Source organism: Haemaphysalis longicornis, unplaced genomic scaffold (assembly GCF_048455015.1).
Source record: "Haemaphysalis longicornis isolate Haplotype H1 unplaced genomic scaffold, Haemaphysalis longicornis Haplotype H1 scaffold_1, whole genome shotgun sequence".
NCBI classification, from domain to species: Eukaryota; Metazoa; Arthropoda; class Arachnida; order Ixodida; family Ixodidae; genus Haemaphysalis; species Haemaphysalis longicornis.
Window position 1 is genome coordinate 214496148 of NW_027526203.1, and position 26114 is coordinate 214522261.

The following is a 26114-nucleotide window of genomic DNA, read 5'->3' on the forward strand; positions in this document are numbered from 1 at the left end:
TGATTAAGAACGAATGAATAAATTGCAATGCGAATCCACAAAATAGCTGCAGCATGCAATCAGAAAAGCTCGTCAAACCTGTACGGTCCAGCCGTAGGTACATATCGAGCGCATTAATGGCCGATTGAACACCATTCCCATTTCGATGCAACTTCAAAACGGCATTCACCTTCCGCAAAACGCGATTCGAATGGAGTCTCTTCTTCGTGAGGCATTGCGTTGAGAATGAACAAAGGAGTCCGAAGCGGCGAGGTGACGGGTCAAAGATGGGTCGGGCGGCGGCCCGGATCACATTTGTCAATGTTCGGCGGGCGCTAGACACATCGCCAACACTTCTGGATGACGTGATGCACACGCTTTCTTCGATGTCAGGCGTTCGATGTCAGCATAGCAGACAGAGCAAAGATGTCCGGAGCCGCGAGGTGACGGGTCCATGAGGGATCGCGCTGCGGCCTGGTTCATACTTGCCAAAGTTAAACGGGCGTTAGACACATCTCCAACACTTCTAGATGACGCGATGCACACGCGTCTGATGTGAAATAACGCTAGAAGCCGCTTCCTTCTAACCGTCTTCTTCCCGAACGTACACACACGCCAGCCGCACTTTGATATTGTCGCCATCTTGGCTACCCAACGAAGACCATTGGCATGGCTTGGCTTGACTTCGTTGCAGTTTTCTCGGCTTAGTTAGATTTCTTGCTGCTCTTCTTGCAGCCTCGCAGGTACGGTCAGGTTAAAGTCCCATCATCTGCTTTAAACGCCGATCAAGGGCCTTTAGGTCAGGTTAGCGTCACTAAATAAAGGCGTAGCTTATTTAGTTACGCTAGGTCAGGTAAGGTGGCTTATCGCTGGCGCAGCACTCCCAGCTCCCATCATTAAGTAGCGCATTTTTTAGGAGCGAAAATGAAAAAAAAAGTTGACCTATTTTGCATAAGAATTTGGTTGGAGATTTACGGAGATTTGTTAGTGAACAAAACGCTTCATAATAATATACCAAATAAACATTATTTCTCAAGGGCGATCATTTCAACCTTTTTTGGCTTGTGATTTTCCAGAAAAAATAAAAATTCAGGAAATCGCACTTTGCGGGTCCATTTGTATTAGTTTTTATTAAAACCAATACGTCTCTATTAGTTCGTATTAGACTCAGGTCTATCATATCTATTAGTATTTGTAAACTAATACAAACTAATAGGTGTATTTGTATTAGACTAATACAACTTGTATATGAAACTTATAAAACTGATACAAGTTTGTATAAGACTAATACATGTCTTATACACCTAATACAAAAATGTATAAGACTAATACAAGTTTCTATCAGAATTTTTGCTAGGGCAGCTCGAGCCTGGAAGACCAGCTTCATCTAGTCGACCAGGCTCGGGAGAAGGCCAGACTCAGTGGAGTCCTGGACTAGGGACCCCACCCATCAGCGTCACCAAAAGTCTTGCTTTTCAATAAAAGTTTGTTCCTCCTCCTTACACAACTTTTCACCACACTATCATCCCCTTTTTCGCATATGAAGCTTTATTTTGGAAATAATTTCCGTTTCAGCGATCGGTGACCAAGACATCTGCCGCGGCCCGTTTTGATTCTAACGCGCAGGTGCGCCTTCTTTCGGCCGCTCGCCGCACGTAGGTGCCGGCAGTGCTGGGTCGGAGCGCCGAACCTCCGCTGCCGGTCAGCGTAGGCTTACCATCGCGGCAAATATCTGAACGCCACTTTTAAATGCAGCGCTGATAACAACTCCTTGCACAATTTTCAACACACTAACATCTACTTTCTCGCATGTGGAGCTTCTTTTTCGTGATCAGATTGATTAGAAGAGTGGCGACAAGCTGTTGCTATCACGGTCTGCGGCGGTTCGAGCCGCAGTGATATTAAAAAACGGACGACGCGAAGACATCGCCGGCCTAATCGCCTGGCCAAATAAAGTTCATCAGAGTGGTTTCTTGGGCGAGTTGGTCATTCATCGTGTAAGTAAGCGCACAATGAACAAGGACGAACGAAGTGAACGGGACGGGAAATAAAGTTGCTGTCTGTCGGGTGGCAGTGACTCATCCGAGTCTGACGATTCAGACGACATGTCGAATGCGCGGGCGAGTCGCGGACCATGTGCAATCGTAGCAGACGATGCGGCGAACGCATGGAGGAAAGAAAAACGTCCCTGACGTCACGGGTGAGACCGTGACGTAAGGCTGGCCTTCGAACGGCCATTTTCCCGCGCGGCGACCAACTTTGAAATTGGTTGCAATAAACGTGCTATAATTAATTCTGTGTTGGGGGCTGACGGCTCTCAGTTCGATTTTCGTAATTACTGGGCCAATAGATATTCTTTACAGCATAAAAACTGAAAGCGAGAAATTTCGCGTCAGTACTCCTTTAAAGAGCTTCGCCCCTAAAATGCGCGCGGCGGCGCCACCGTTGCTGGAAAGTGCGTTATTTGGCTGGCGCCTCGTAGGCGTTGTGAAATCTTCCCCCCTACCCGAGACTGTTAATTGTTAATTCCGTGCAGCGCGCTTAGCACCTATTGCGCTCGCGAGACCGGATGCCGCCGTCGCGACCGTCCGCCTCGCGGTCTTCGGGCCGCGATAAGCGTCGTGATATGCATTGATATTCCATTATTTGAAATGGGAAAAATTTGGGCTCTTACGAACGAGTCGGCGAGGCGCCCGACTGCCGAGCGAGCAAGCTACGACGACGTACGGGCTCGCTGCCCTCTTTGGCGCTCTTTCTCCAGGTACGGCCGGGCTGTTGTTTTCTGCTCGCGCAAACGCGCCGCGCACTCCACAGACACGCTGACGCCGCCGCGAAACCACCCGCACGCTGCGCGGGGCACGGCCGGCCGCGGCAACATGGCGACGGTTTCGGTCGCGAAGTGGTGCGGGGCGCTCAAAATACCCCTTCTAACCGCTCTTTAAGATGTCGCTCAAAGCATACACGAAGTTTTTTGTTCGGTAAATGAGCTAATAATGTGAGCGAAAATGGTGCTGTGAAACATCGTCCGCGCCGCTAGTGAAAGCGTCCATGAAATATCATCGGGGTGCTAAGCCTAAACATCTCCGGCGGAGCCAGCCGGCTGCCCTGAGCGCTTCGTAACTGCCGCCATGAGGCGCACGCCTTCCCATTGGCGCCAGTCGTCATGCTCCCCCCACTGCCACGCGCGTCGCGCGTAATTTTCTGACCGCGGGCGCCGAATCGCGTGCGAAAACGCTCCTGAAAGTGAGCTTGGGCACCGAGAGTGAAGAGATGAAATTCCAGAAAGGACCGCTCGGCGACATGGAGGTTAAAAAAAAGCAGAAAAACGTCACGGATTTCTTCACGCGAAAGTAGGAAAATAAATAAACGAAAATTTGTTTTAGTGCCTAATTTTTTGGTCTGTGTTCATAGAATTTTGGATGATACGAATATTTTTCGCGGTCCTGGGAGATTCGTATCATGGAGATGTTACTGAAAACAGATGACCATTTGCCAAGTGCAGGGGAGAGAAAATAGTATGCAAGGACAGGAAACGGTGAGAGAGTTCGGGCCGCGCGCCAGCGAGCGAGTACGGCAATTTCACGACGCCTGACATTGTTGCCGAGCTTCACGAGTACGGGAGACGCAATGACGACGCCCGTCTTAGATTTCACGTAGAGTTCATAGAGAGAGAGAGAGAAAACTTTAATGAATACTGAAGAGGTTAGCCCCACAAACGGCGGGGCTTGCTACTTCACATGGGGGTGAACCAACGTTTATAGAACCAAGGTCAGTTTTAAAACTCTCCGCCTCCGCCATACCAGCAATACGGCGCTAGAGCGACCCACAGCGCCAGGTGGCGTCGCCGTCGCAACCGGCTCCCTTCAGCCGCTGGGGAAGCACGAGCGAAAGCAGCGCGGGCCGCATCTGTACTGCCGTTGCGAGCTTAATCGCGAAATATGCCGATCACCGTGTTTATAACCTTTTATTTACGCTTGCAAGTGGTAAATCTAGCCACATGTCACCGGAGCTACGGCGCTCAATCGGCGACAACCATTGCGCAGTAGCCGCTTGCATTTCAAAGGCCGCGCGGCTTTGTGGCTGCACTTCCGCGTTCGTTTAGAGCATCGTCTGCCATTTCACATTTCATAATTTACGTTTCTGGTTGAGGCGGCTGCATATTCTAACCCTCTAGGCAGAAAATGTGGCTGGTGCGTTATGCAGAGACATTAGTGCAGGCTGGCAAACATTGTCATCATTTCGTTAAAAAAGCTTATCGGTTGAATAAAAGAACCAGAAAGTGGGTATTTTTTTTAGTTTCAAGGTAAGGACATATTTTCACGGGATATCCCTCTTGGCGAAAAGAATAGGCTGTCAAGTATCAGCTTCGCGTGGTGATGGGGCCGAGAAGGGAATCAAGACGAAGACGACGATCGCAGTGCGCCCGGCACAAACCGTATATCTGTGTCTCCGCTGCAGTGCCTAGTAGCTCTATAAATAGTGCAAATAGCGCTATTATAATCTCGTCTACTTCGTGCCGGTAGATGAGATTATAGTAACTGTATTTACGCTATTGACAGAGCTTCTAGGCACTGCAACGGAGACAGCAGCTGACCGAAATAGTTACTTCTTCCCCGATTGAAACACTTTTAAACGAAAAGAAGCTATCCCTCTATTTTCTGAAGAACAACAACAAAAAGCCAACATGACTTCTATTGTAATCTCTGCCAACATTCTTTCGCCAGCTCGCCAATTGAAAACGAACTCCTTCCATGTCTCTCAAAGACGGTTTACTGCTCGCTGCCAGCACGTCTAAATTTGCAGCACTTTCTTCGGCTGCACCGTTAGCGCTTGTTTTGGCTTTCTGTGCAGACGAGGTCTGTGCAACAATTTGCATGTTTCGGCGTCGAAATTTCTTTCTATTTGCCGGTGGCTTGGATAGGTAAGGAAGCAGGTTTGGAAATATTTTCGGGACTGCTCCTTCCACGAGGCTCCACTTTCTTCACTCAGTTTCTACTTTTTCACTGTTAATGAAGTGGGTGTAGCTCGCTATGTCCTCAGGGTAAAAATTCACGCCACACGCGCAATGTGGCTGAGAGGTTTCGGTCGAGACACGCATTGGCACGGCACCATATATCTACACGAAGGCCGAAGTAACTTGAAGTGCGAGAAAAGCGCCTTTGGGTTTGGTTTCCCCTGTAGCCACCCGCGCAACCGGGGACACAACACGCCGGCATGGTGCTCACCTAACCATCTACAACTGGAGTGCGCACGCACGCACGCGCACGCAAGCACGCACGTGCGGAGACGCCAGCCGCACAACGGCAGGTGTATCCCTCATAACGTGCTGACCTCAGCTGCCTCCTCAGCCACCCGGTGCTCCGCGCGGGAGCCGGGTGCGACTGCAGCGCCATCAATGCGGCTTGGTGCGGCGGCGCCGGGAAACACTTCGAAGTTTTACAACTGACCTTGGTTCTATAAACGTTGGGGCGAACATAGTGAGGTGAAAAAAAAAAAAAAAAAAAAAGAAGCGGGGGAGAAGTGCGCACCAACAATGAATAAGAGGGAGAAGAAATTAAATCAGTTCGGAACGTAGAAAAAATTTACAGCACTAGGAGAAAAAATCTGAAAATCCCAAGTTTAAAGAACATCGGTTAGTCCCGTGTCAGATAGAATTCACATACGTGGAAATTGAAGTTGAAATGCGCGCATTTGGCCTCGCAGGGAATTAACATAGTTTCGGGGTTGAGGGGGGGGGGGGGGGGGGGGCGGATTTCACAACGCCTACGCCTGCGATGCGATGCGATGAGGCTTTGAGGGGGGGGGGGGGGGGGGGGGGGGGGGAGGTAGGAGGAAAAGGCCCGAAACTGTCTGGCGAAGGGTGCCGACACCTTATCAGGCCTGCCTACGCCTGCCCGTTTTGCTGTTGGAACGTCAACTGAAGTTTCTGCGCACAACTGGGTGCGAAGCCCGTTGACAGGCCTTGTTGATGGCGTTTTCAAAGCTGAAAGATTCGTACATTATACTTTTATTTTGCTTTTCTTGTATGTGTGCCACTGCAGGTCGATGGGGATCTCATTTCATGACCGCCTTTAGGCATAGCAGTGTGCAAACAAATGACGGAGCGGTTCTTTTGCCTTCACTTGAACCCTTGTTATCACGGGCACCTTAACAGCCATTACAAAAACGGCAGCAGCGCCACTGCCGTTGGAAATCCAACGGCGATCACCATGCCAACGGAGGTCACCGATCTCCGTTCTGTCGGCAGATGGGCAAGATGGCTGCGCCCAGTAACGTGACCTTGCTGCAGGCGAGCGCGCTGCGACGAAAACGCTTCGTGTGGACGCCATCGCTGACGCATTTGCCAATTAACTTGTAGTAGGACAGCGGTGCTGCGGTTAGTTCAAACGATGGCTTGTGAAATATGACGCTTCACCACATCAGAACTCCAACAAGCGCAGCCATTTGCAATGCCATGAATTCGATTGGTTCGGTTAAATGTTATGCAGCTGTTACAAAAAATGGTGGCGACGAGTGAAAGAAATACACTGTGTAACATGCAGCGCAGACAATAATTAGAGAAGAAAATTTTTGAGTTCACGAGGTAGCATTTCAAGAATAATGTGATAAATCATCCAAACGGAACTGAACATGGCAAGTGCCGTGTGAGCACAGCCACCACCGTTCAGTTTCCATGGCTGTTAGGGCATTCAACTGCCGTTTCCGTTAACGGCCCTTGCCCATGTAGCAGAGGCATGAAAGCGATGACTGATTTACCGTTGATTATTACTGCAATAGCGGTGCACCAGCATCACAGGCAATTTTTCATTCGGATAATGGGCTACCGGTCATTGGCAGGTTTTCCAACGGAGGCGTTTTGGTTGCTTGAGGCAAATGTGTCGTGAAGGGGCAAGATTCAGCCTGGTGCTGCATGTTGGTTGCCAGAAATGGCTGCCTGCTGCCTTTGTAAACAATAGCGCTGCTATCGGTGGCTTGTCGTTTTAGACCCTTATGGTGGAAGCGCTCACGCTCCTAAATTGTGATGCATGTGCTACACGGGGAGGAGGGTTATGCAGTCAAAGCCGTGGCACTACTGATGTTATTGGTCAGCGCTCCCACGATAGTCTTCCAATAGCGCTCGATTTTACATAGCATGTTCAGTGTGACGAGCAATGTTTAGTTTGTTCATAGTAAATCTGCTATTGTGTAAAAATGAGAGCTTCTTTTTTGAATTTTTGTTGTGCAGGCTGCTGCACAAAGTTCAATGCAGACATTCTTCACGAGACTGATGAAAATGGGGACAAAATATCCATGTTCTTGGTTCTTTTAATTTTTTATTATCGTTGAAGGGCGTATAGCGATTATCTGTTAAGAATGCAATACGTGTCTTAAAATTGCTTCTATGAACACCTGCTCCAAAAGCTGGTTTTGCTGCTCCGAAACGCATTTTTGCCTGCTCCAAAGCGGCCTAAGCCGGTAGCATCACTGCTACGAGGAAGGCGATCCGCCGCCATGTTGGAACAAGGCCTACGCACCTCCCGTCTCGCAAGCGGGCTGCGACTGCAGTGCTCGGAGGTATCCTTCTGACGCACCACCTGGTGCATGTAGGAAGGTTTACACATTTGCCGTCACTGCTGTATCGGGCATCATAACTGTCTGCCTGCAACCGACTGGCGCGAGGCGTTTCGTCCGAAGTCTTCCGGGCAAAAGGTAGCAGGCTACGACTGCAGCAGCGCATTACTCGTGGAGCTAGCAACCTCGAATTCGTCTGAAGACGAAACCCACGTTCGGGCGCCATGTGGGATTCGAGGGGTGTTCCTCGGGGACCTAGCCAGTGCTGGCGTAAGCCACCACGCTAGCTCCCGGCATGTCAACCACGCGGGCTCCCATGCCTACGGCAGCCCAGCGCGGTTCGCCGATACGAGAACACAGGAGACAGTAGTGCCAAAGCACAGCCGTTTATTTGGGGAATCCCAAAGCATGTGAGCACAAGGCTCGACGGCGTTCACGAATCACACCGTCCGGGTCGTGACCGCGAACGGGAGGCAGGCACTCACGGCGCGTGACAAATAAAGCTCCCACCTGAGATGCATGTATCCATCACCGCCGCGATGTTCTGCCGATCTCGCCCCGATCGGGTCTCCGCTGAGACTCTCCCATCTCCCGCGCCACACGTTCGCGCCGCCCGCCCCCGCGCACCTATGCCCGCACAGATCGGAACGGTGGTGCCATCTCTCGGGGGACGCCGACAACCAGCGGAGCGCCGGACCGGTTTCAGCGCACAAGTCTCCCCCGAAGCGCGCGCCAGCTCGGGATCGCGGTTCTCCACGATTCCCACAGCGTGCATTGGTTTTAATTTTATTTTTAGATAATCAGATATGGCAGTCACCAGGAAAGTGTTTCATTATTCGATTAAAGGCAAATGGATAAATATATTTTCATTGCCGTTTGGAGGGCCCATTGCAATTACAAAACCGAAGCCCATCTTTTGCACACTCCAATCGTGAACATTGTTCTAGGGGCCACAGGATAAATTACATCGTCTACGAAACTGAGGGAAACCAAAAGTGTGTGACAGTGGACATTGCTGTCTCTCCACCTGCTGTGCTGCTGCTGTCACTGTGGCCACGTTTCACTCTTCTTTCGGCCACAGTGCAGTCGACCTTGCCAGTGACGGAAGGGATTGTTGTGTAATGATAAAGGGCAGCAGGAAAGGATTGGGTGCTTGCATGTTGAGGGATTGTACATACCTCTAAAATGGTACAGAAAACTGCAGCATTTGTGCGTAACGTGATAATTTCACACTCGTGTAGGTGGTGGCAGAGGCAGGGGTTGCAGAAAAGTTTGGCACACCCCAGTCGTCTTGTGAGTGAAGTGCTCCTGTTTTTTTTTTTTTTTGCAGGCTCTGTTACGGACCGTACTGTCCTGTCTACACTGTGTTGCTGTTTTCCATAGCCAAGCTCTACCACTGCACAGTGCAGCTGGATAAGGCCATGGAGTACTTTGAGAAGGTGAGCTAGTGAAGCCTTGCTCACTCAAAGACCCTCGTAACTTCCTTGCTCCTGCACATTGCTGAGAGATGCCCCATTGGAGCAGCTTTCTTTCTGGAGCAGCCAGAAAAGAACCTACTCTGCTGATGTTTGCACTGCTTGCCAAGGGGGAAAAAGCAACAAGAGGTTAGCTGGCTTTTCAAACTCTCGCTGACCATCTCGTCTTTGTGCTAGTGGGCAGGAGGCCCTTGGCTTCCTCTTGGTCATCGGGCAGTCAGTAGGAGGAGGAGGGAGGCGAGGTGCCCCATTGTTTGAACTAAAAGGACATAAGTGAATACAAATCATATGGAGTTTCGAGTGGCTTTATTTGGAAATTGTTTTTTTTTTTTTGTGTGTGTGTGTGCTTATCTTGCCGCAGGGTATAGAAGAATGTGTGCAGTCAGGCGATTATGAGGATGGGGGATCGGATGAACGTGAGAAGTTTTCTTCACATATGATGCTCGATTTCCTTGTCCCCACTGAATATTTTCTTGTCACGGATGTTCGCCATCCTATTCAGTCACGTATGATGTCGGTAATGCTGGCAGGTCGAAAAAAATAAAAAACCTGCTACACTCCCAGGGCTCATAGCGTAAAAGAACGGCAGCCGAAGCACATTTCAGAAAGAGAATTCGACTGCCGGCTCAGCATGCAGCATGCTGGTCCGCTTGCAACGCCATCAACACTGCACCCCCCAGTAGGGTTCCTTTACGGAACTGCTCAGAGGGCTCAGTCAGCTTTCCTTTTTATCTTCCTCCATGCTGTCAGTTTGTAACGGAGCTCTCAAGTACCATGACCATGACCAAGTACTATGGGCATGTTCACATGGTCATGTAAAATGCTTAGAGTATGTAAAAATTGGAAGGTGTACCGTGAGTAACGTTATTGTTCATAAGAACCTGAACTACAACTCGGTAAATAGAGTTATTTTAGTGTGTATGGAGTTTCCTCGGTATGCAGAGTTATCTAGCTTCAATTATTGCAACTCTGCTGTCTTGGCGTTTAGAGGTCAAGTACCACCTGTGTCACGATTTAGACCCGCGTTCGTGAACCTGGGAGGGTAGGGGTACCCTCCTGCCGAGAGACGACATGCAGCGTGCTGGTGGTGACGGTGACTGACCCCCGAGCAGCCGTTCTCGGCGGTGTTTATTGCTCGGCCACACACAAGGTTGCCCACCGAGCCTGGTGGGGCCACTGAACTTAGCGGCCAACGAATATCAGGGATGGGGGCGCCACACACTTGCCACACCCCTCACCCCCAAGTTTGTTTGTCCTACGCAAACACCAAACACCTGTCACCCCGGCGAGTAACGGTTCGGCGGTCTCCGCTGTCTCTCACTCCGCCAGAGCACAGGTGTCGAAGCCGTTGTGGCAGCATTAGGTGCTGCCTGGGTCACACTCGCACCAGCTGTCGGCCTTCCCGGTGTGAAAGTACTTGCGCGTGGCGCCACAGTGGCACGAGTAGCACCAGCCCCTGGTGCTGTGCTGGCAGCGGTCGGTGTGGTTGGCTCCCCTGCCTGCTGGCTTCCTGAAGGGGCGGCTGAGGTCGCCAGGCGAGGCCTCACATGGTCAGCATGCCGGTGCCACGCGGTCCCGTCCGACATGCGAACGAGCAGTGACGATGCACTGGCAGGGGAAGGGGAGACCACGTGCCCGGCAGACCAGCGTGGACCAGGCCGGAAGTTCCTCGAAGACCGGAGTTCCAGACTCCGGCAAGGGCCCAGGATGGCAACCTCGGTCAGCCGCCAGCTTCTGCTTCAGCTGCTTCAGGAGCGCTGTGGACCAAAGGTCTGGGTGTAACACGTCCAACGGTGTGTTCACCATCCGGCCCAACAGGAGCTCACAGGGGGCACGGCCCGTGACGTCGTGGTCCGGTACTGGAAGAGGAACCGGGCAACCTGTGTCCGGAAATCCCCAGCCTGGCTCTTCTTGAGCTTGTCTTTCACCGTTTGCACCACCCGCTCGGCAGCACCATTCGACGCAGGGTGGTACGGCGGGACCATCATCCGACGGATTCCATTCTTCGTCAGCCAGGCCAGGTACTCCTCGCTGGCGAAAGCGGGACCATTGTCGGACACGATGACGTCCGGCAACCCCTGGGCTTCGAAGACTTGCCGCAGCGCCGCAATGGTTGCTCCTGCCGAGGGAGTGGTGACTGGCAGTACCTCCACCCACTTGGAGAAGGCGTCCACCACCACCAGGAAGTAGTGGCCCTTGAAGGGGCCCCCGAAGTCCACGTGCAGGCGGGACCAGGGTCTCTCCGGGAACGGCCAGGGGGTGATCTCCACATGGCGCGAGGCTCGCTGGTTCTCCTGGCAGACTTGGCAGCTCTGCACCATGTGAGCAATGTCCTGGTCCAGGCCAGGCCACCAAACGTGGGACCGGGCCACCATCTTGGTCTTCTCCACGCCTGGATGACCCGCGTGCAGCAACTGCAGGACCCTGGACCGCAGGCTCTGCGGAATCACCACCCTGGAGCCCCACAGCAGGCAGCCCTGCTGCAGGCTCAGCTCGCCGGATTTGTGGCTGTACGTCCGCTCAGCCAACTCCTCCCCTCGGGACACCGCCTTGACCACCTGTGACAGGACTGGGTCCCGGCTGGTCGCCTGCGACACTGCCGACCTGGACAGCACCTCCGGGTAAGCGTGTTCCAGCATGAACACTTCAACAGGTTCAGGAACTGCAGCAGGCACCTCCGGCAGAGGCAGTCGGCTCAGGGCGTCAGCAGGTGCCAGGTCCTTTCCCGGACGGTAGACCAGCCGGTAGCTGTAGGCCGCGAGCCTCAAGGCCCAGCGCACCACTCGAGGCGATGCCTGCACTGGAACCGCCTTGTCAGGCCCCAGCAGTCCCAGCAGCGGCTTGTGGTCCGTGACCGCTTCAAACTTCCGGCCCCACAGGTACTGGTGGAAGCGCTCGACCCCGAACATGAGGGCCAGGCCTTCCTTGTCCAGCTGGCTGTACCGCTGCTCTGCCGCATGAAGCCGACAAGACGCAAACGATACAGGGCGTTCCTGGCCATCCTTCTCCCGGTTGGCCAGGACGGCTCCCACGCCGTATGGTGACGCATCTACGGTCAGGACGACAGGCTTGGCCGGATCGAAATGCACCAGCACCGGAGTGATGAGCTCCTTGCTGCGCTGGAAGGCCAAGTCCTGCTCCTTCTTCCAGGCCCACTGCTGTCCATCTCAAAGCAGAAGATGCAGCGGCTGCAGATGCGATGACAGGTTCGGCAGGAAGCTCCTGTAGAAGTTTACCAGGCCCAGGTAGCTCTGCAGCTCCTTGTTCTGGGGCTTAGGCGCCTTGAGCACAGCCTCAACCTTGCGGGGTGCCGGGGCTAGGCCTGCCTGGGAAATGATGTGGCCCAGGTACTCAACGCTGGGGGCCATGAACACGCACTTCTCCAGCTTGAGCTTCAGCCCGGCATCCTGCAGTCGTGCCAGGACGTTGTGTAGGTTCTGCAGGTGGTCTTCGTCGTCGGTACCGGTCACCAGGATGTCGTCCAAGTACACCGCCACGTGCCTCATGCCCCTGAACAGGTTGTCCATCTCCCTCTAGAAAATGGCAGGAGCTGAGGCCACGCCGAACGGTAGGCGCGTGTACTGGAAGAGTCCCAGCGTTGTCGAAATGGTGACATACTTCCGGGACGATTCCTGGAGCACCAGCTGCTGGTATGCATCTCTGAGGTCGAGCTTGGTGAACTTCTGTCCCCCGGACAGCGCCGACCAGAGATCTTCAATGCGTGGCAGCGGGTACTTCTCGACCGTAGCGACGGGATTGATGGTGACCTTGAAGTCCCCGCAGATCCTTACACTGCCGTCTTGCTTCAGGACTGGCACGATGGGAGCAGCCCACTCCGAAGATTTGACGGGCACCAGGATCTCGTCTCGCTGCAGCCGTTGCAGCTCCTGGGTGACCCCGTCCTTCAAGGCGAATGGCAGCGGGCGCGGCTTGAAAAACCGGGGCTTGGCTCCCTCTGGGACATGTATGCTTGCCGCCGTGCCGGTGAATGTGCCCACCCCGGGCTGGAACAGGGCCTTGAACTTTGTCAGGAGGCTCGGGACGTCTTCCACCGCACACACTGCTTCCTGGTACTCAGGCAGCCGCAAGCCCAAAGCCTGGATCCAGTTCCGGCCCAGCAGCGTCGGTGACGACCCCTTGGTCAAGTACAGGGGCAGGGTGGCCTCCCTGTCGCCAAGGCGGACGCTGACCTGGGCTTGACCCTCGACTTGGGCGAGCTGTCCGGAGTAGCTGCGCAGCATGACGCCCGACGCCTCGACGGCCACGCCAGGGAAGGTGCGCTTGAAGGCTTTCCCGGCCATGACCGACACACTGGCCCCTGTGTCCAGCACCATGGAGATGGGGCGCCCGCAGACCTCGACGGTCAGCATGTATGGTGGCACCGACGGCTGCACTGTGCCCGCGTGCCACATGTCGAAAATCTGCGGGTCTTTGGCCACGACGTGAAGCCTAGCCGTTGCACCCGAAGCTGCTGCCGCACGCCCCCGCCGCCTACCCTTGCGCCGACTCCCTCGGCCGTGGGCTGGCGCGGAACCTGTGCTTGACGCCGGCTGCTGCTTCCGTCCGTCCGCCGTCGGCCCCCCTCGGCACGCCCGAGCAATGTGCCCAGTTCTTCCGCACGCAAAGCACTCCGCTTGCGCGAACTGGCACTGTGAAGGGGGGTGGTCACCACCGCAGCGAACGCACCTGCCATGCCGTGCCGCCATCTTGTTCACCGCCGCCTCCGCCGACGGTGAGCCGGCCGCACGTGCTAGCTCGCCCGCGTCCTTGGCCGCAGCTTCCATCGCCAGCGCTGCCTTCACGGCGTCGTCCAGCGAGGGGTCGGGAAGCTCCAGGAGTCGCGTCTGCATGGCGGGGTCGTTGATGCCGCAGACGAAACGGTCCCGGAGCAGCGAGTCGAGCTGCTCCCCGAAGGCGCAGCCGCTCGCCAACCCTCGCAGCGCTGCGACGAACTGCCCGAGCGTCTCCCCGTCTCTGCGGCTCCGGTTGTTGAAGCGAAAACGCTCCATTAGCGTCGACAAAGCCGGGCTGAAGTGCGAGCGTAGCGTCGCGAGCAGCTCACTCAGCGACTTCTCGTGCGGCGTGGCCGGCTTGAGCAGGTCGAGTAGGAGAGCGAAGACGCGGGTCCCGCAGCTGGCCAGGAAGATGTCGCGCTGTTTTGCCTCGGGTGTGTCGTTCGCCCGGAAAAACACGCCGACTTGCTCCTCGTAGACCGGCCAGGCGGACCCTTCACCCTCGAACGGCTCGAGCCTCCCGTACATGGAGGAAAAAAAAGCTTAGGAGAGGCCCCCAGCTATCCCCGTGCATTGGCAAAAGTGTGGAGGAAGTCACGTGTTTTCGGCGGCCATTGTAAGTAGCGTTAGCAACGGCGTCCTAGCAACAGCCCGCCCGCCGTTCGCCAGTCATGGAGGAAAGGCAGCGCCTGCCTTGTCGTCCGATTGCGAAGATTGCTGCTTCGCTTTGCTGCGCTGTGGTCTTGCGGAACTCGAAAAGGATGCTGCGAGTTGCGACAGCTGCGCCGATGGGAATATGTCATTTAATTTCTACTTGCAAGTGCACCTTGTACCGCGTCAAGCTATTGCTCCGGTCGCGATCACGACGCGCCTATTGAAGTGCAGATATCGTGAACGCGCCGTCCCGTCGTACGCGCGGACACCCGTCTGGTAGATTTTCGGGAAGTGATACACGTGTGCAGTACGTAGGCGACTTGCAACCGAACGATTCGCAACTCAATTTTTTGGTTATCGCCGCCGCAATATATAGTTTGCTAGGCCGGCAATGCGCGGCAGTGCTTTTGCAACTGTTACAAGGTAGATTCCCAGTTGATATAATTCCATCGTCCTATTACCTTAGTAGGTGTCCGTCTGTTGACTGGAAGAGTGCTGGATCTGGAATCTGGATCTTTTTGTGGTCTCGCTCTGGATTTCGATTTTAAACGCTTCATACTGCGAGGTTAGTGTATGAACGTTTTCAACTGATATCACCTTGAATTTATTGTCACAGAGACAAGTTGAAACTTGGCGAAAAAGAGTTTATTGACGCCACCCACCCTTTAATTTTTTTTTACTCAATAAAATGTTTTGCCTCCTCCTCCTGCTCCTCCTCCTCCTCCTCCTTCGCAAAAAATTCTATCGAAGGCACGCGAACAACGGTAAAAACATTCCACAATTTTTTAGCGTGAAATCTGCATGAAGTACTGCTTACCTATATATATAGAACGGCCGTTTAATTGACTAGTCATCTCTGGGATTGCCAGTGAAACTGCAACGCAAACTTGGGCACTTTCCAGTCCGGTAGCCGCATGGCGTTCGCCCACTGTTTGCGGCGTTCTCCATCGCTTGGGCACCTATAAACGGCGGCGATTGCAAACAAAGGATGAATGCACACCAATGTACAGCAATACTTGTCAGCGGAATGATGCACTAACCGGTGGAAAGTGACGCCCAATTCCTTGTGTACCGATCGCGACTTGCAGCCTGGCACCGATCATTGCGGCATTGTTAGAGCGAGCCGCTTCGCAAAACTGCTCCGGCCACACTGAAGACGTGTAACAGTGTAACCGCGCGTTTAGGTTCACGGTCACGCGCTGCAAAACGGCCTTCTACCTGCCTATCAGCTGATTTCCGCCGGCTCGGCGCTGGCAGATGCAGACGACAAGAGAGGCGATACAGGACGGAGGAGGCGGAGAAGGTGCACCGAGAGAGAGAGAGGCAAAAAGAGTCCGCCAATGGCATGGAGGGCCAATGGTCCGCCATTCGACTTACAGAAATGGCGTTTCCGGCTGCGCTGGGTGTGACGTCAGGGCCTCTCCTAAGCTTTTCTTTCCTCCATGCTCCCGTACAGCGGCATGGCGTAATGGCGGCTGTCTTGAGGGGGCGGTATCTCGGCGTTCTCGGTGGCGGCGTTCACGGTGGCTTGGGCCGCTCCGCGGGCTTCTTCCCTCGTCGCCAGTGTCACGATTTAGACCCGCGTTCGTGAACCTGGGAGGGTAGGGGTACCCTCCTGCCGAGAGACGACATGCAGCGTGCTGGTGGTGACGGTGACTGACCCGACTGACCCCCGAGCCGCCGTGCTCGGCGGTGTTTATTGCCCGGCCACACACAAGGTTGCCCACCGAGCCTGGTGGGGCCACTGAACTTAGCGGCCAACGAATATCAGGGATGGGGGCGCCACACACTTGCCACACCCCTCACCCCCAAGTTTGTTTGTCCTACGCAAACACCAAACAACTACCTCATCATAGTAGGAAATGTTTAACAGGCCCTGCACCCAGTGCATGGGAGGCAAGTGGTTATTACGAGAGGGTAGCTGCATTCAAGTGAGCAGCCTGGTGGTAAAGAAGACTGTGTAACTCCATTTTTCTGCACCAAGAGAAGGGCTGGGTGTCATGTGACAGTAGAAAGACATTGTAAATTTTGATGACCAAAGTTGGGGAATTTATTATATGATCCAGTTGATTACACCAGTAAGCACGAAATTGCAAGGGCAAAAATGCTTAGTGTGGTGTACTGTTGTGTAGTGTAGTGGGGCTTTTGCTTTTCAACATCATTTTTATGGGGTGAAGGGCCTGTTGCACAGTGGGCTTATTTCCCTGGGAAACTTCAGTACAGCAGTTCTCTAGTCTACTTGTATAGCAAGTGTAAGGTATAATGAAGCCACTTTAGCTCCTGTTGCTACTTCATTATCACAAGGTTTGGCTGTACTAAGCATAGTTTAATAAAGTGAACTTGCTCTTCAAGATTGCTTAGGAATGAAGTAAACATTGAAACAATACATGGGCGGTTGGCAAATTGAAAGACGTGGTATTCAATGAGGCGGTGTTTATGTGACAGCATGTTCCTTCCAGAAACATGCAGTGAGGTTGGGAATCTGCGTCAGTGGCCTAGTGTGTTCACAGCATGCGGAGAACGTGGTACAGTGAGTGCTTAATTCACTCTCACACAAGGTAGGGTATACATGGTAGGGTAGTGTGCATGGCCTGAAAGAGGGGAGAAAAAAAAAACATCTTTCAGTGGCAGTACTACATTGGTGTTGGGAGTCGATTCATGAATATCGATGACAGATTTAGAGGCACTGGGGTCACCTTCTGTTAGAGCCCCCACACTGCTCGGATCACTCATTCCAAAAGGCCATGGCCACCACCCCTGGGCTTCTTGACCACCCTCGTGGTCCCATGTGATTCCATCACTGCCAAGGCCCGCGTGGTGGCCATAGAGACAACGGAGGGTGGCACGAAAGTTTGTTCCATTGTTCCCTCCCTGCACTCTGTCCTTCCGGGCCTTGTATTCCATTGCCTTTGAGTCTAGTTTGCCGTCGAAAAACATAGGTAACGAGTTTTTTTCTCACAAACTTGCCGCACCAGTAAAATGACAACATAGCTGCTTTGGCCAGGAGTGAGCAAGAGGGGCAGGGTTTGCGGCATTTATGAGGGAGTGAATGCCTTAATTCTTTTGTGGGCAGGCAAAAAGGCGCATAAATAAATGCTGACATTATTTCCCAACTTCTTTTTGGTACATTTTGTTTGTGTGCCAAGTGCAGTATCCTTTCATTTCCATTTCTTATTTGCAGGCTGAAGCTGGGCTGGCTGTCAGCCATGGAAGCTCTAATGCACTGTACAAAGACATGATGGAAGCACGTGCACACTGCAAGATGGAAATTGAAAATGCTGGGAAAGGTGTAGGCGTTTTGGTTTCGCGGCAGTCATGACTAACAGTCCGGCATTGGAGTGGTGCGCCTCATTATTTTCTCTCCTTGCTATTAAGGTTGCTGATGCTATAAGCCATTCAAGTCACCCTCATGTGTAAGTGTAATGATGATAAACCCAGACCAGTTTCGTTGCCCAAGATGGTGTCTGTTTTCCTGGCCACAGTTTATCACTTGGGAGCTCAGAAAAAACTTAACCTTGTAACGAGACAGTCATTGTCAAAACTGTGACTGCTTACTTTTATTCCATCTTATTTATTTGTTTATTTTTACGCTGATCTTGACCTTGCAACAAAAATAGAAATGCAGCAGCTTTAAAAATATCTGGCTGAATTTGTTTCGCAAAATGTTTTCAGGGAAGATGTCGTTGACTTAGATACTCTCCATCTTTTTTGGAAAAGAGGCCGGGAGGGGGACAACCAGCTTTCTTTTATTTACCATAAATTTGTGCCCTGTTGCTGAGCTAAAAGCTGCAGTTGAAACAAAATCAACTGATTTTGCTTGCCAAAAAGCTTATTCATTTTAAATAGTTAAACATAGAAAGTACTGCAAGGTATGCACAGCTGGTGTAAAAGAATTTTCGCCTTACTCTCTGCCATTAAGCAAACTGGTTTATTTGGGACGCACTTCTGCCCGCAGAGCAGAGAAGAAAAAAACCTGGGAAGCTTGCACTCACGCACAACACTTGAATGGTGAAGCTGTTGTAGGTGATCAGTGACGGACACAAAGTTGAGTTTTAGTATCGTTTCGGTGTCGTGGTTGACGTCAACGGCATGGCATTTCAATGACGTTTGGTTGAGCAAGGCCAGAGTGAGCTGGTCGTTTTGGTCGACGTTTTCGTACGCCACTCTGCAAGCGCGACTTATCGTCTCTAGCAGATCCTTGGGCCTCTTCGCGGCCTCTCCCTCGGCCGTACGAACTATCCACGGCCGGGCCATGCATAGAATCAATGATCACCTACAGCAGCTTCGACATTAAAGTCGCGGCTATTCTACAGTACAGAGCGCATGCGCATGAGGACGAACGAATGAGGGCGCACCCTGTCTTTCTCGTTCTGAGCAAGTGTTGAACGATGCGGCGAATGCTAAGTCTCTTTGTGGCCAATGTTGAGTAATCTTACTAAGTTGGTATACTTGGCTTGACGAACGTGCACTCGAGGCACGGGGCAAACCCTGGAGCTCTTTTTTTTTGCCAATATTGACTATGCTTAGCTTGACGAACGTGCGCTCGAGATGCGCATGCACGAGCGGTCGGAATTTTGCTGATATTTTTAAAACTGCGGTCACTATACACAAGCGATTTGCTCAACAGCTTCGCTGTTAAAAGTAACATTGCCGACTGCTCGGCGTCTTACTCCAACCCCCTCGCTCTAAGCCGTCTGCGCCGACCACGTGGCGGCGCCAACACTTGATGATCATGTGACGGGTGGCTGCGGGTGCGGAGCCGCTGGGACGCTTCAATACCGGTGTGCGCCTGTGGAACCAGCTGGAGGGGCGGTTGGCAAGCATGCAGCAACCGGTCGGCCCTCCCGGATGCCTTGCACAAGCCATCCGGGATGAGTAAGGGTGGGAGCAACAAGACTCAGCGTACTTTCTGCATCAACCTGAACGGAAGTACGCTGTCTCCTCCTGCCTGCCAAAGGCCCTTGGGGGAAGGGGGGGGGGGTAGTTTTTAGGATGTGCCCAAGGAGGTAAAACTTCTGGAGTGGAGATGGCGCTCGATAACTGACGCCGACGGCCGCCATCTTGCCGTGGGCAGAAAACTCGTTCCGTCGTAGCAGACGCATTGCACCCATCGCATCATGTACTTGTTTTTGCGGCGGGTTACGTTATATTATTGCTTCCGTTCTTTTTTTGTTTTGCAAGTTGATTCTCTCATGCGGCTAGCTTCAAGCGCACCAACTTTTTTTTTTTTTTTGCTCTCTTTCATTTCGACGCGTGTAGTTTCGGTTATGCTCCCCTCTTCGTGTTTCTTGTGCGTGCGCCGGTGGCCGCACGTCTCTTGTGCGTGCGCCAATGGCTGCACACATGTGCTAATTATTTACATTCTTGGGCGCAAACAACTAAAATAAACAGAAGACACAATTGTTTTAAATGCAGAGCATTTGTATAACTCACGATGTCACCCGTGCGTCGGCGTCTGCAGCAGCCAGCCTCCCCCGACACTATAAAAAGAAATAACAGTTACCGGCGCCTGGTTTCGATCCCACGACCCTGCGGGCGGAACGCAAGGTACATGGTGCTCTACCCACTGCGCCACAAAGCCGACACAGAATGAAAGGCTACGAACGCGCCTTATATCCTTGACTCATTTAAACTACGTCAAGAAGCTGCTGATACAACGCATTCACTACCTGTGGGTGGAACGCGAGCTACATGGTGCTCTTCCCACTGCGCCACAAAACCGACAGAATTAAAGGCTACTAACGCGCCTTATATCCTTGACTCATTCAAACTACGTCTTCAGTGGCGTGCGTTGGCGACTCAGCGGCGTGCTAGCTGCGTGGTGTACACGTGATAGCACCAACCCCCCAAACACTAAACGTTAACGCAATATACCCACCTCCTATGCGACGCATTTACTCGAGTCCCCCCCTCGCAGGGAGATGGGCCCATTTTTTCTGCCCCATGTGTCGTTCTTCCGAGTTCTCCCTTGCTAAAGAGCAGAACTCGTGTTTGTTCGATCGTCGTTCGCGGATGGATGCTCCAAAGGTTTAGAAAGCAGAACTGGTCTGCTCGTGCGTCGCGTTCGGCTGTGCTAATCGCGCGACGAAGGCGTCGGGGATCACCTTTCATCTGTAAGTACTGAGGGTCTCTGTTTGTTTTGGGTCTCGAGGGCATTACTAGTATTATGTCGTTATAGGTGCACACTTGCCCGCCGTTTCTGCATTATGTAAAGGGAAAATTCGCCGTAGCACCTGCCGCCTTCTTACTGAGCATACCGTACGCGCTTGTTTACGCAGATATGCGAATGTTTTCGCTCGTAGTTGTGGTGGTCCTGTAGTAGCTTGACTGCGCAAAATCACGTTTGTAAATATATGGACCGCAAATTGTTTTTCCACACTAATTTAAATGCAGAGTATTGCTCAGACAGTTACCGTCAAAAATCAAGGCATTCTTGTTGAATATATTTCATTTGCATAGCGCTGTTTCGTAGAAGTCTTTGACGCACCGCAGTGCTCTTCCACGTTCCTCGTCGGCGTGATTTTCTTATCAATAGCACGCTGCTCGCGTACGAACGTGCGCGGTCAACGAGGTTGTGAATGTGATTGAGTAACCTCCTGAGCGTAGTTTTCTTATCAATAGCACGCTACTATCGTGCGAACGTGCGCGGTTAATGTAGTCGTGCATTCAATTAAGTAACCTTCTGGATTTTAAAAATAAAGAAAGTCAATGCGAGTGAGACATGTACGTGTGATGGTCATGCTTTCTGTAAAGTGCGCACGAAACAAAAAAAAAAGTCTGCTTTAATGAGCTTCAGTGTGTGCCTAATCCATTTTGCAAAATATGATTGAAAAGCTGGAAATAGACCCGCCGCGGTGGCTCAGTGGCTAAGGCATTGTGCTGCTCATCCCAAGAACGCGAGTTCGATTCCAGGCCGCGGCTGCGGCTTTTCTGATGAAGGCAAAAAGCGAAAACGCTTGTGTGTACGAGATTTCGGCGCACGTTATATATCCCCAGGTGGTCAAAATTAATCCGGAGCCCTCCACTACGGCGCTCTTCATCACCTGCGTTGCATCGGCGCGTTAAACCCCACAATCAATCAATCAATCAATCAATCAAAAGCTTGTGCTTAATTTGGTATTCTTCGGCAAGGGCAAAACTGGGCACGCGCATGTGCAGTACATATGATTCCTTGCAGTACTGCCTAAAAACCATTCGAACCTCTAAACTATGTCTACAGAGCTTGCTTGGGTGTGAGAGCTGCGTTAGTATTCATTAATCATTAATTAATCCCAGAATGCCGATAAAAGAAACAAGCGTCAAATAATCGCGCTGTCGCGTGTCCTGCACTTTCATTTATTTATTTATTATTTATTTATTTATTTATTTAGTACCCACAGCGCCTTGCGGCATTACAGGGGGGGGGGGGGTGTACAAAAAGGCAGTCACAAGAAGTACTTATCAGCAAGCAAGAAAGCAAGTTATAAGAGAACGCATATATACATTTCAAATAGCTGAAGACATGCCACGAAAAAATACTGCATTATTACAATAATTCAGAAAAAGGCACTCACAAGCAGAGGTCGGCAAACTCATTCATGAGTCCACTCACTCAGACTCATTTGGACTCAAACTCACGCGTGAGTTTGAGTTTGAGTGAGCGCGAGGCTAGTGTGGCATGGTGAGTTTGAGCTTGAGTGAGTTTGAGCCAAGTGATCACGACTGAGTTTGAGTCCGATTGAGTTTGAGTCCATTTTGAGTTCTGAGTACATTTTGCGTTTGAGTCTATTTTGAGTTCTGAGTACATTTTGAGTTTGAGTCCATTTTGAGTTCTGAGTACATTTTGAGTTTGAGTCCATTTTGAGTTCTGAGTACATTTTGAGTTTGAGTCCATTTTGAGTTCTGAGTACACTTTGAGTTTGAGTCCATTTTGAGTTCTGAGTACATTTTGAGTTTGAGTCCATTTTGAGTTTGAGTTCATTTTGAGTTCTGAGTACAATTTGAGTTTGAGCTCATTTTGAGTTCTGAGTACATTTTGAGTTTGAGTCCATTTTGAGTTTGAGTCCATTTTGAGTTTGAGTCCATTTTGAGTTCTGAGTACATTTTGAGTTTGAGTCCATTTTGAGTTCTGAGTACATTTTGAGTTTGAGCACATTTTGAGTTTGATTACATATTGAGTTTTGAGTACATTTTGAGTTCTGAGTAAATAGGAGTTTTAAGTCCATTTGGAGTTTGAGTACATATGAGTAGCCTAGCAGGCAGCTATGGTTGGCTGTTAAGTTTCATGCGTCACTGTGGGCTCGGAATTCAAGTTACCTGCGGGTATGGCACCAATCGCGATCTGCGTGATCGGTTGGGAGGGAGGTGGTGTCTGATGTTTTTTAGTTTCTTGTTGAATTTTTATGGCCATAAGCACTTGCTGTATACCTAATTTTCGCGGCTGGGCGCGTGAGTGATAATTGACTGGTGAGGTCATAAAAAAGGGTTGTCTTAACTTTTCCTCCTGACGGATCCACTAAGAGCGTGGGAAAGGGTGGTGGGAAATCACACGGCGGCGCTGGCGTGCTGGTTGTTCGCCTGCTACTGTTAACGGCTTGATATACTAGGGGTCACAAAGGAAGCGGTGAGAGCCGGGGGGAAATGGGGGCGGGGGCTGTCCTTTCTACTGTTTCAAATGAATTAGCTGAATTGACTGGGCAGCGCCCCTTAAGACAGAATAATGACCACATTAGATTGGGTGAAAAGTGAAACTGATGAGGCTACGGCGTGTAAGGTATCAAATGAAAGGTCCGGAGTAACGGAATCACGCGGGGTAAATAAAAAAATGCTTCCTGATTGTAGTCATCAGGCAGTCATAATGAGTCATAGATTGGGTTAAAATTCAAAATGACGCTGCGAGGGCATGTGGGGAATCAAATTCAAGGTCTCGATGTGGGGAATCATTCGGGACGAACATGAGATATGGATATATCATGACGTAGTCATGGTAAATCAAAGATTCGGTTAAAATTCAGGTTCATGACGCTAGGGCGTATCAAATTAAAGGTCTCGATGAGGGTAATCACGTGCTTCCTGATTATTATCATGACATAGTCAAAATGGGTCATAAATTAGGTTAAAATTCACAATGATGCCAATGGGTGTCCGGGCTATCAAACTGAAGGTTCCGATAAGGAAAATCACGTGGGACAAAATGTGGTAGGGCTATATCATGAGATAGTCATGGTTAGTCATTGATTGGTTTAACGTTCAAATTGATTCCGCTAGGATGTGATGGGTATCAAATCAATGGGCTTGATGAGCCGAATCACGTGGGAGAAATACAAAAATGCTTCCTGGTTATAACCATTAGATTGTCATGGCGAGTCTTATATTGGGGTAAAATTCGAAGTGACCCCGCTAGGGAGTGTAGGGTATCAAATTTACGGTCTTGAAGAGGGGAATCACGTGTTACAAATAAAAAAAAGGCTTCGTAGTTCGAATCATGAGGTGGTCATTATGAGTCATAGATGGGGTTAAATTCAAGGTGAGGCCGCTGAAGCATGTGGGGCGTCAAATTGAAGGTTCCAGCTAGGGGAATCATGTCGGACACCTAAATAATGCGTCCTGGTTACAGTCATGAGACATGGTTAGTTTGACTGGTATGAATTCCATATGACCCTGGTAGGGTGTGTGGGGTATCAAATTAAAGGTCTCGTCGAGGGGGTCACGTGGGACAAATATGAAAATGCCTTCTGGTTATAATTATGAGGATATCGGAAAAGGTATACAGCAAAAGGTTCACACTCTCACACTCTCACTCTCACTCTCACACTCACTCTCACACTCACTCTCACACTCTCACTCACACTCACACTCTCACTCACACACTCACACTCACACACTCCCACTCACACACTCACACTCTCACTCTCACTCACTCTCTCACTCACACTCTCACTCACACTCACACACTCTCACTCTCACTCACACTCTCACTCACGCTCTCACTCACACTCTCACACTCACACTCTCACTCACACTCACACTCTCTCTCACTCTCACTCACACTCACACTTACACTCTCACTCACACTCTCACTCTCACACTCTCACTCACACTCTCACTCACACTCACACTCTCACTCTCACTCACACTCACACTCACACACACACTCCCACTCACACACTCACACTCACACACTGATACTCACACTCTCACTCACACTCTCACTCTCTCACTCACTCTCACTCACACTCTCACTCTCACTCACGCTCTCACTCACACTCTCACTCACACTCTCATTCTCACTCTCACTCTCTCACACTCACACTCTCACTCTCACCCACACTCTCACTCTCACTCACACTCACACTCATACTCACACACTCACACTCACACACTCCCACTCACACACTCACACTCATACTCACACTCCCACTCTCACTCACACTCTCACTCTCTCACTCACTCTCTCACTCACACTCTCACTCACACTCACACTCTCACTCACACTCTCACTCACACTCACACTCACCTCCACTCTCACTCTCACACTCTCAATCTCACACTCTCAAACTCTCACTCTCACTGTCTGACTGTCTCAATCTCTGTGAGGCCATGTGAGTTCTGAATTCATTTTGAGTTCTCAGCATATTTTGAGTTCCGAGTTCATTTTGAGTTTTGAGTACATTTTGAATTTTGAGTCCATTTTGAGTTTGAGTACATTTTGAGTTTTGAGTACATTTTGAGTTTTGAGTACATTTTGAGTTTGAGTACATTTTGAGGTTTGAGTACATTTTGAGTATTGAGTTCACTTTGAGTTTGAGTACATTTTGAGTTTTGAGTCCATTTTGAGTTTTGAGTTCATTTTGAGTTTGAGTACATTTTCAGTTTTGAGTCCATTTTGAGTTTGAGTTCACTTTGAGTTTGAGTACATTTTGAGTTTTGAGTCCATTTTGAGTTTTGAGTTCATTTTGAGTTTGAGTACATTTTGAGTTTTGAGTCCATTTTGAGTTTGAGTACACTTTGAGTTTGAGTACATTTTGAGTTTTGAGTCCAAATTGAGTTTGAGTACATTTTGAGTTTGAGTACATTTTGAGTTTTGATTACATTTTGAGTTTGAGTACATTTTGAGTTCTGAGTACATTTTGAGTTTTGAGTCCGAGTGAGTTCTGAGTTTTGAGCTCAATGTGAGTTTGAGTTTGAGTGAGCGCAGATGTGCTGCTCAGCATTGAGTCTGAGTTTGAGTGAGTAGTGATTCGAAAAAAAAAATTGTGAGTGAGTTTGAGTGAGCCGCGCCAACTTTGCCGAGGTATGCTCACAAGTACTTTACACAAGCGGGAATCGAAGGTTCAAAAAACGACAAAGCAATGGAAAGGGCATATAACATTTTCGATAGCCCTCAGACACACCACATGAAAAGACGGCATTGGTACGATAATTGAAAAAAAAAACAGTGCGTTCGGTGAGGCTGAAAAAATGCAATTCATGTATTAAAAGAAGCAATTACAGAATAGTGAGCGGACAGGTGATTTGAGGAAACAGCAAAACCTGCGCTGTAGCAAACACATGACAATGTTAGTTTAGGCCTTCGAATGACGTAACTGTGGACAGGAACGTGTTACTAGAATGGTGTACAAACACGGAAGAAGGTAATCTGTTCCACTGACGAATGGTTTTAGGAAAAAATGAGTGAAAGAACGCACTAGATTTGCAATCTATCTCACGAACTTTATAAATATGGTCTATGCGGGCGGATATG

The 26114-nt window shown here is 50.7% G+C and overlaps 1 protein-coding gene across 3 annotated transcripts in view; it reads left to right on the plus strand.

Moving 5' to 3' along the window:
• LOC144141609 (histone-lysine N-methyltransferase SMYD3-like) overlaps positions 1 to 17872 on the plus strand; it is a 129929-nt gene extending 112057 nt beyond the window's left edge. Inside the window, exons 10-11 of one of the 3 annotated variants that reach the window (XM_077673168.1) lie at positions 8861 to 8969; positions 17574 to 17872. In XM_077673168.1, coding sequence (XP_077529294.1) covers positions 8861 to 8969; positions 17574 to 17711 — 247 coding nt within the window. In that variant the 3' untranslated portion in view covers positions 17712 to 17872. The remainder of the gene's footprint in view (positions 1 to 8860; positions 8970 to 17573) is intronic. The other 2 variants (XM_077673156.1, XM_077673162.1) reach the window with 2 other exon arrangements.
• Positions 17873 to 26114: the final 8242 nt, after the last annotated feature.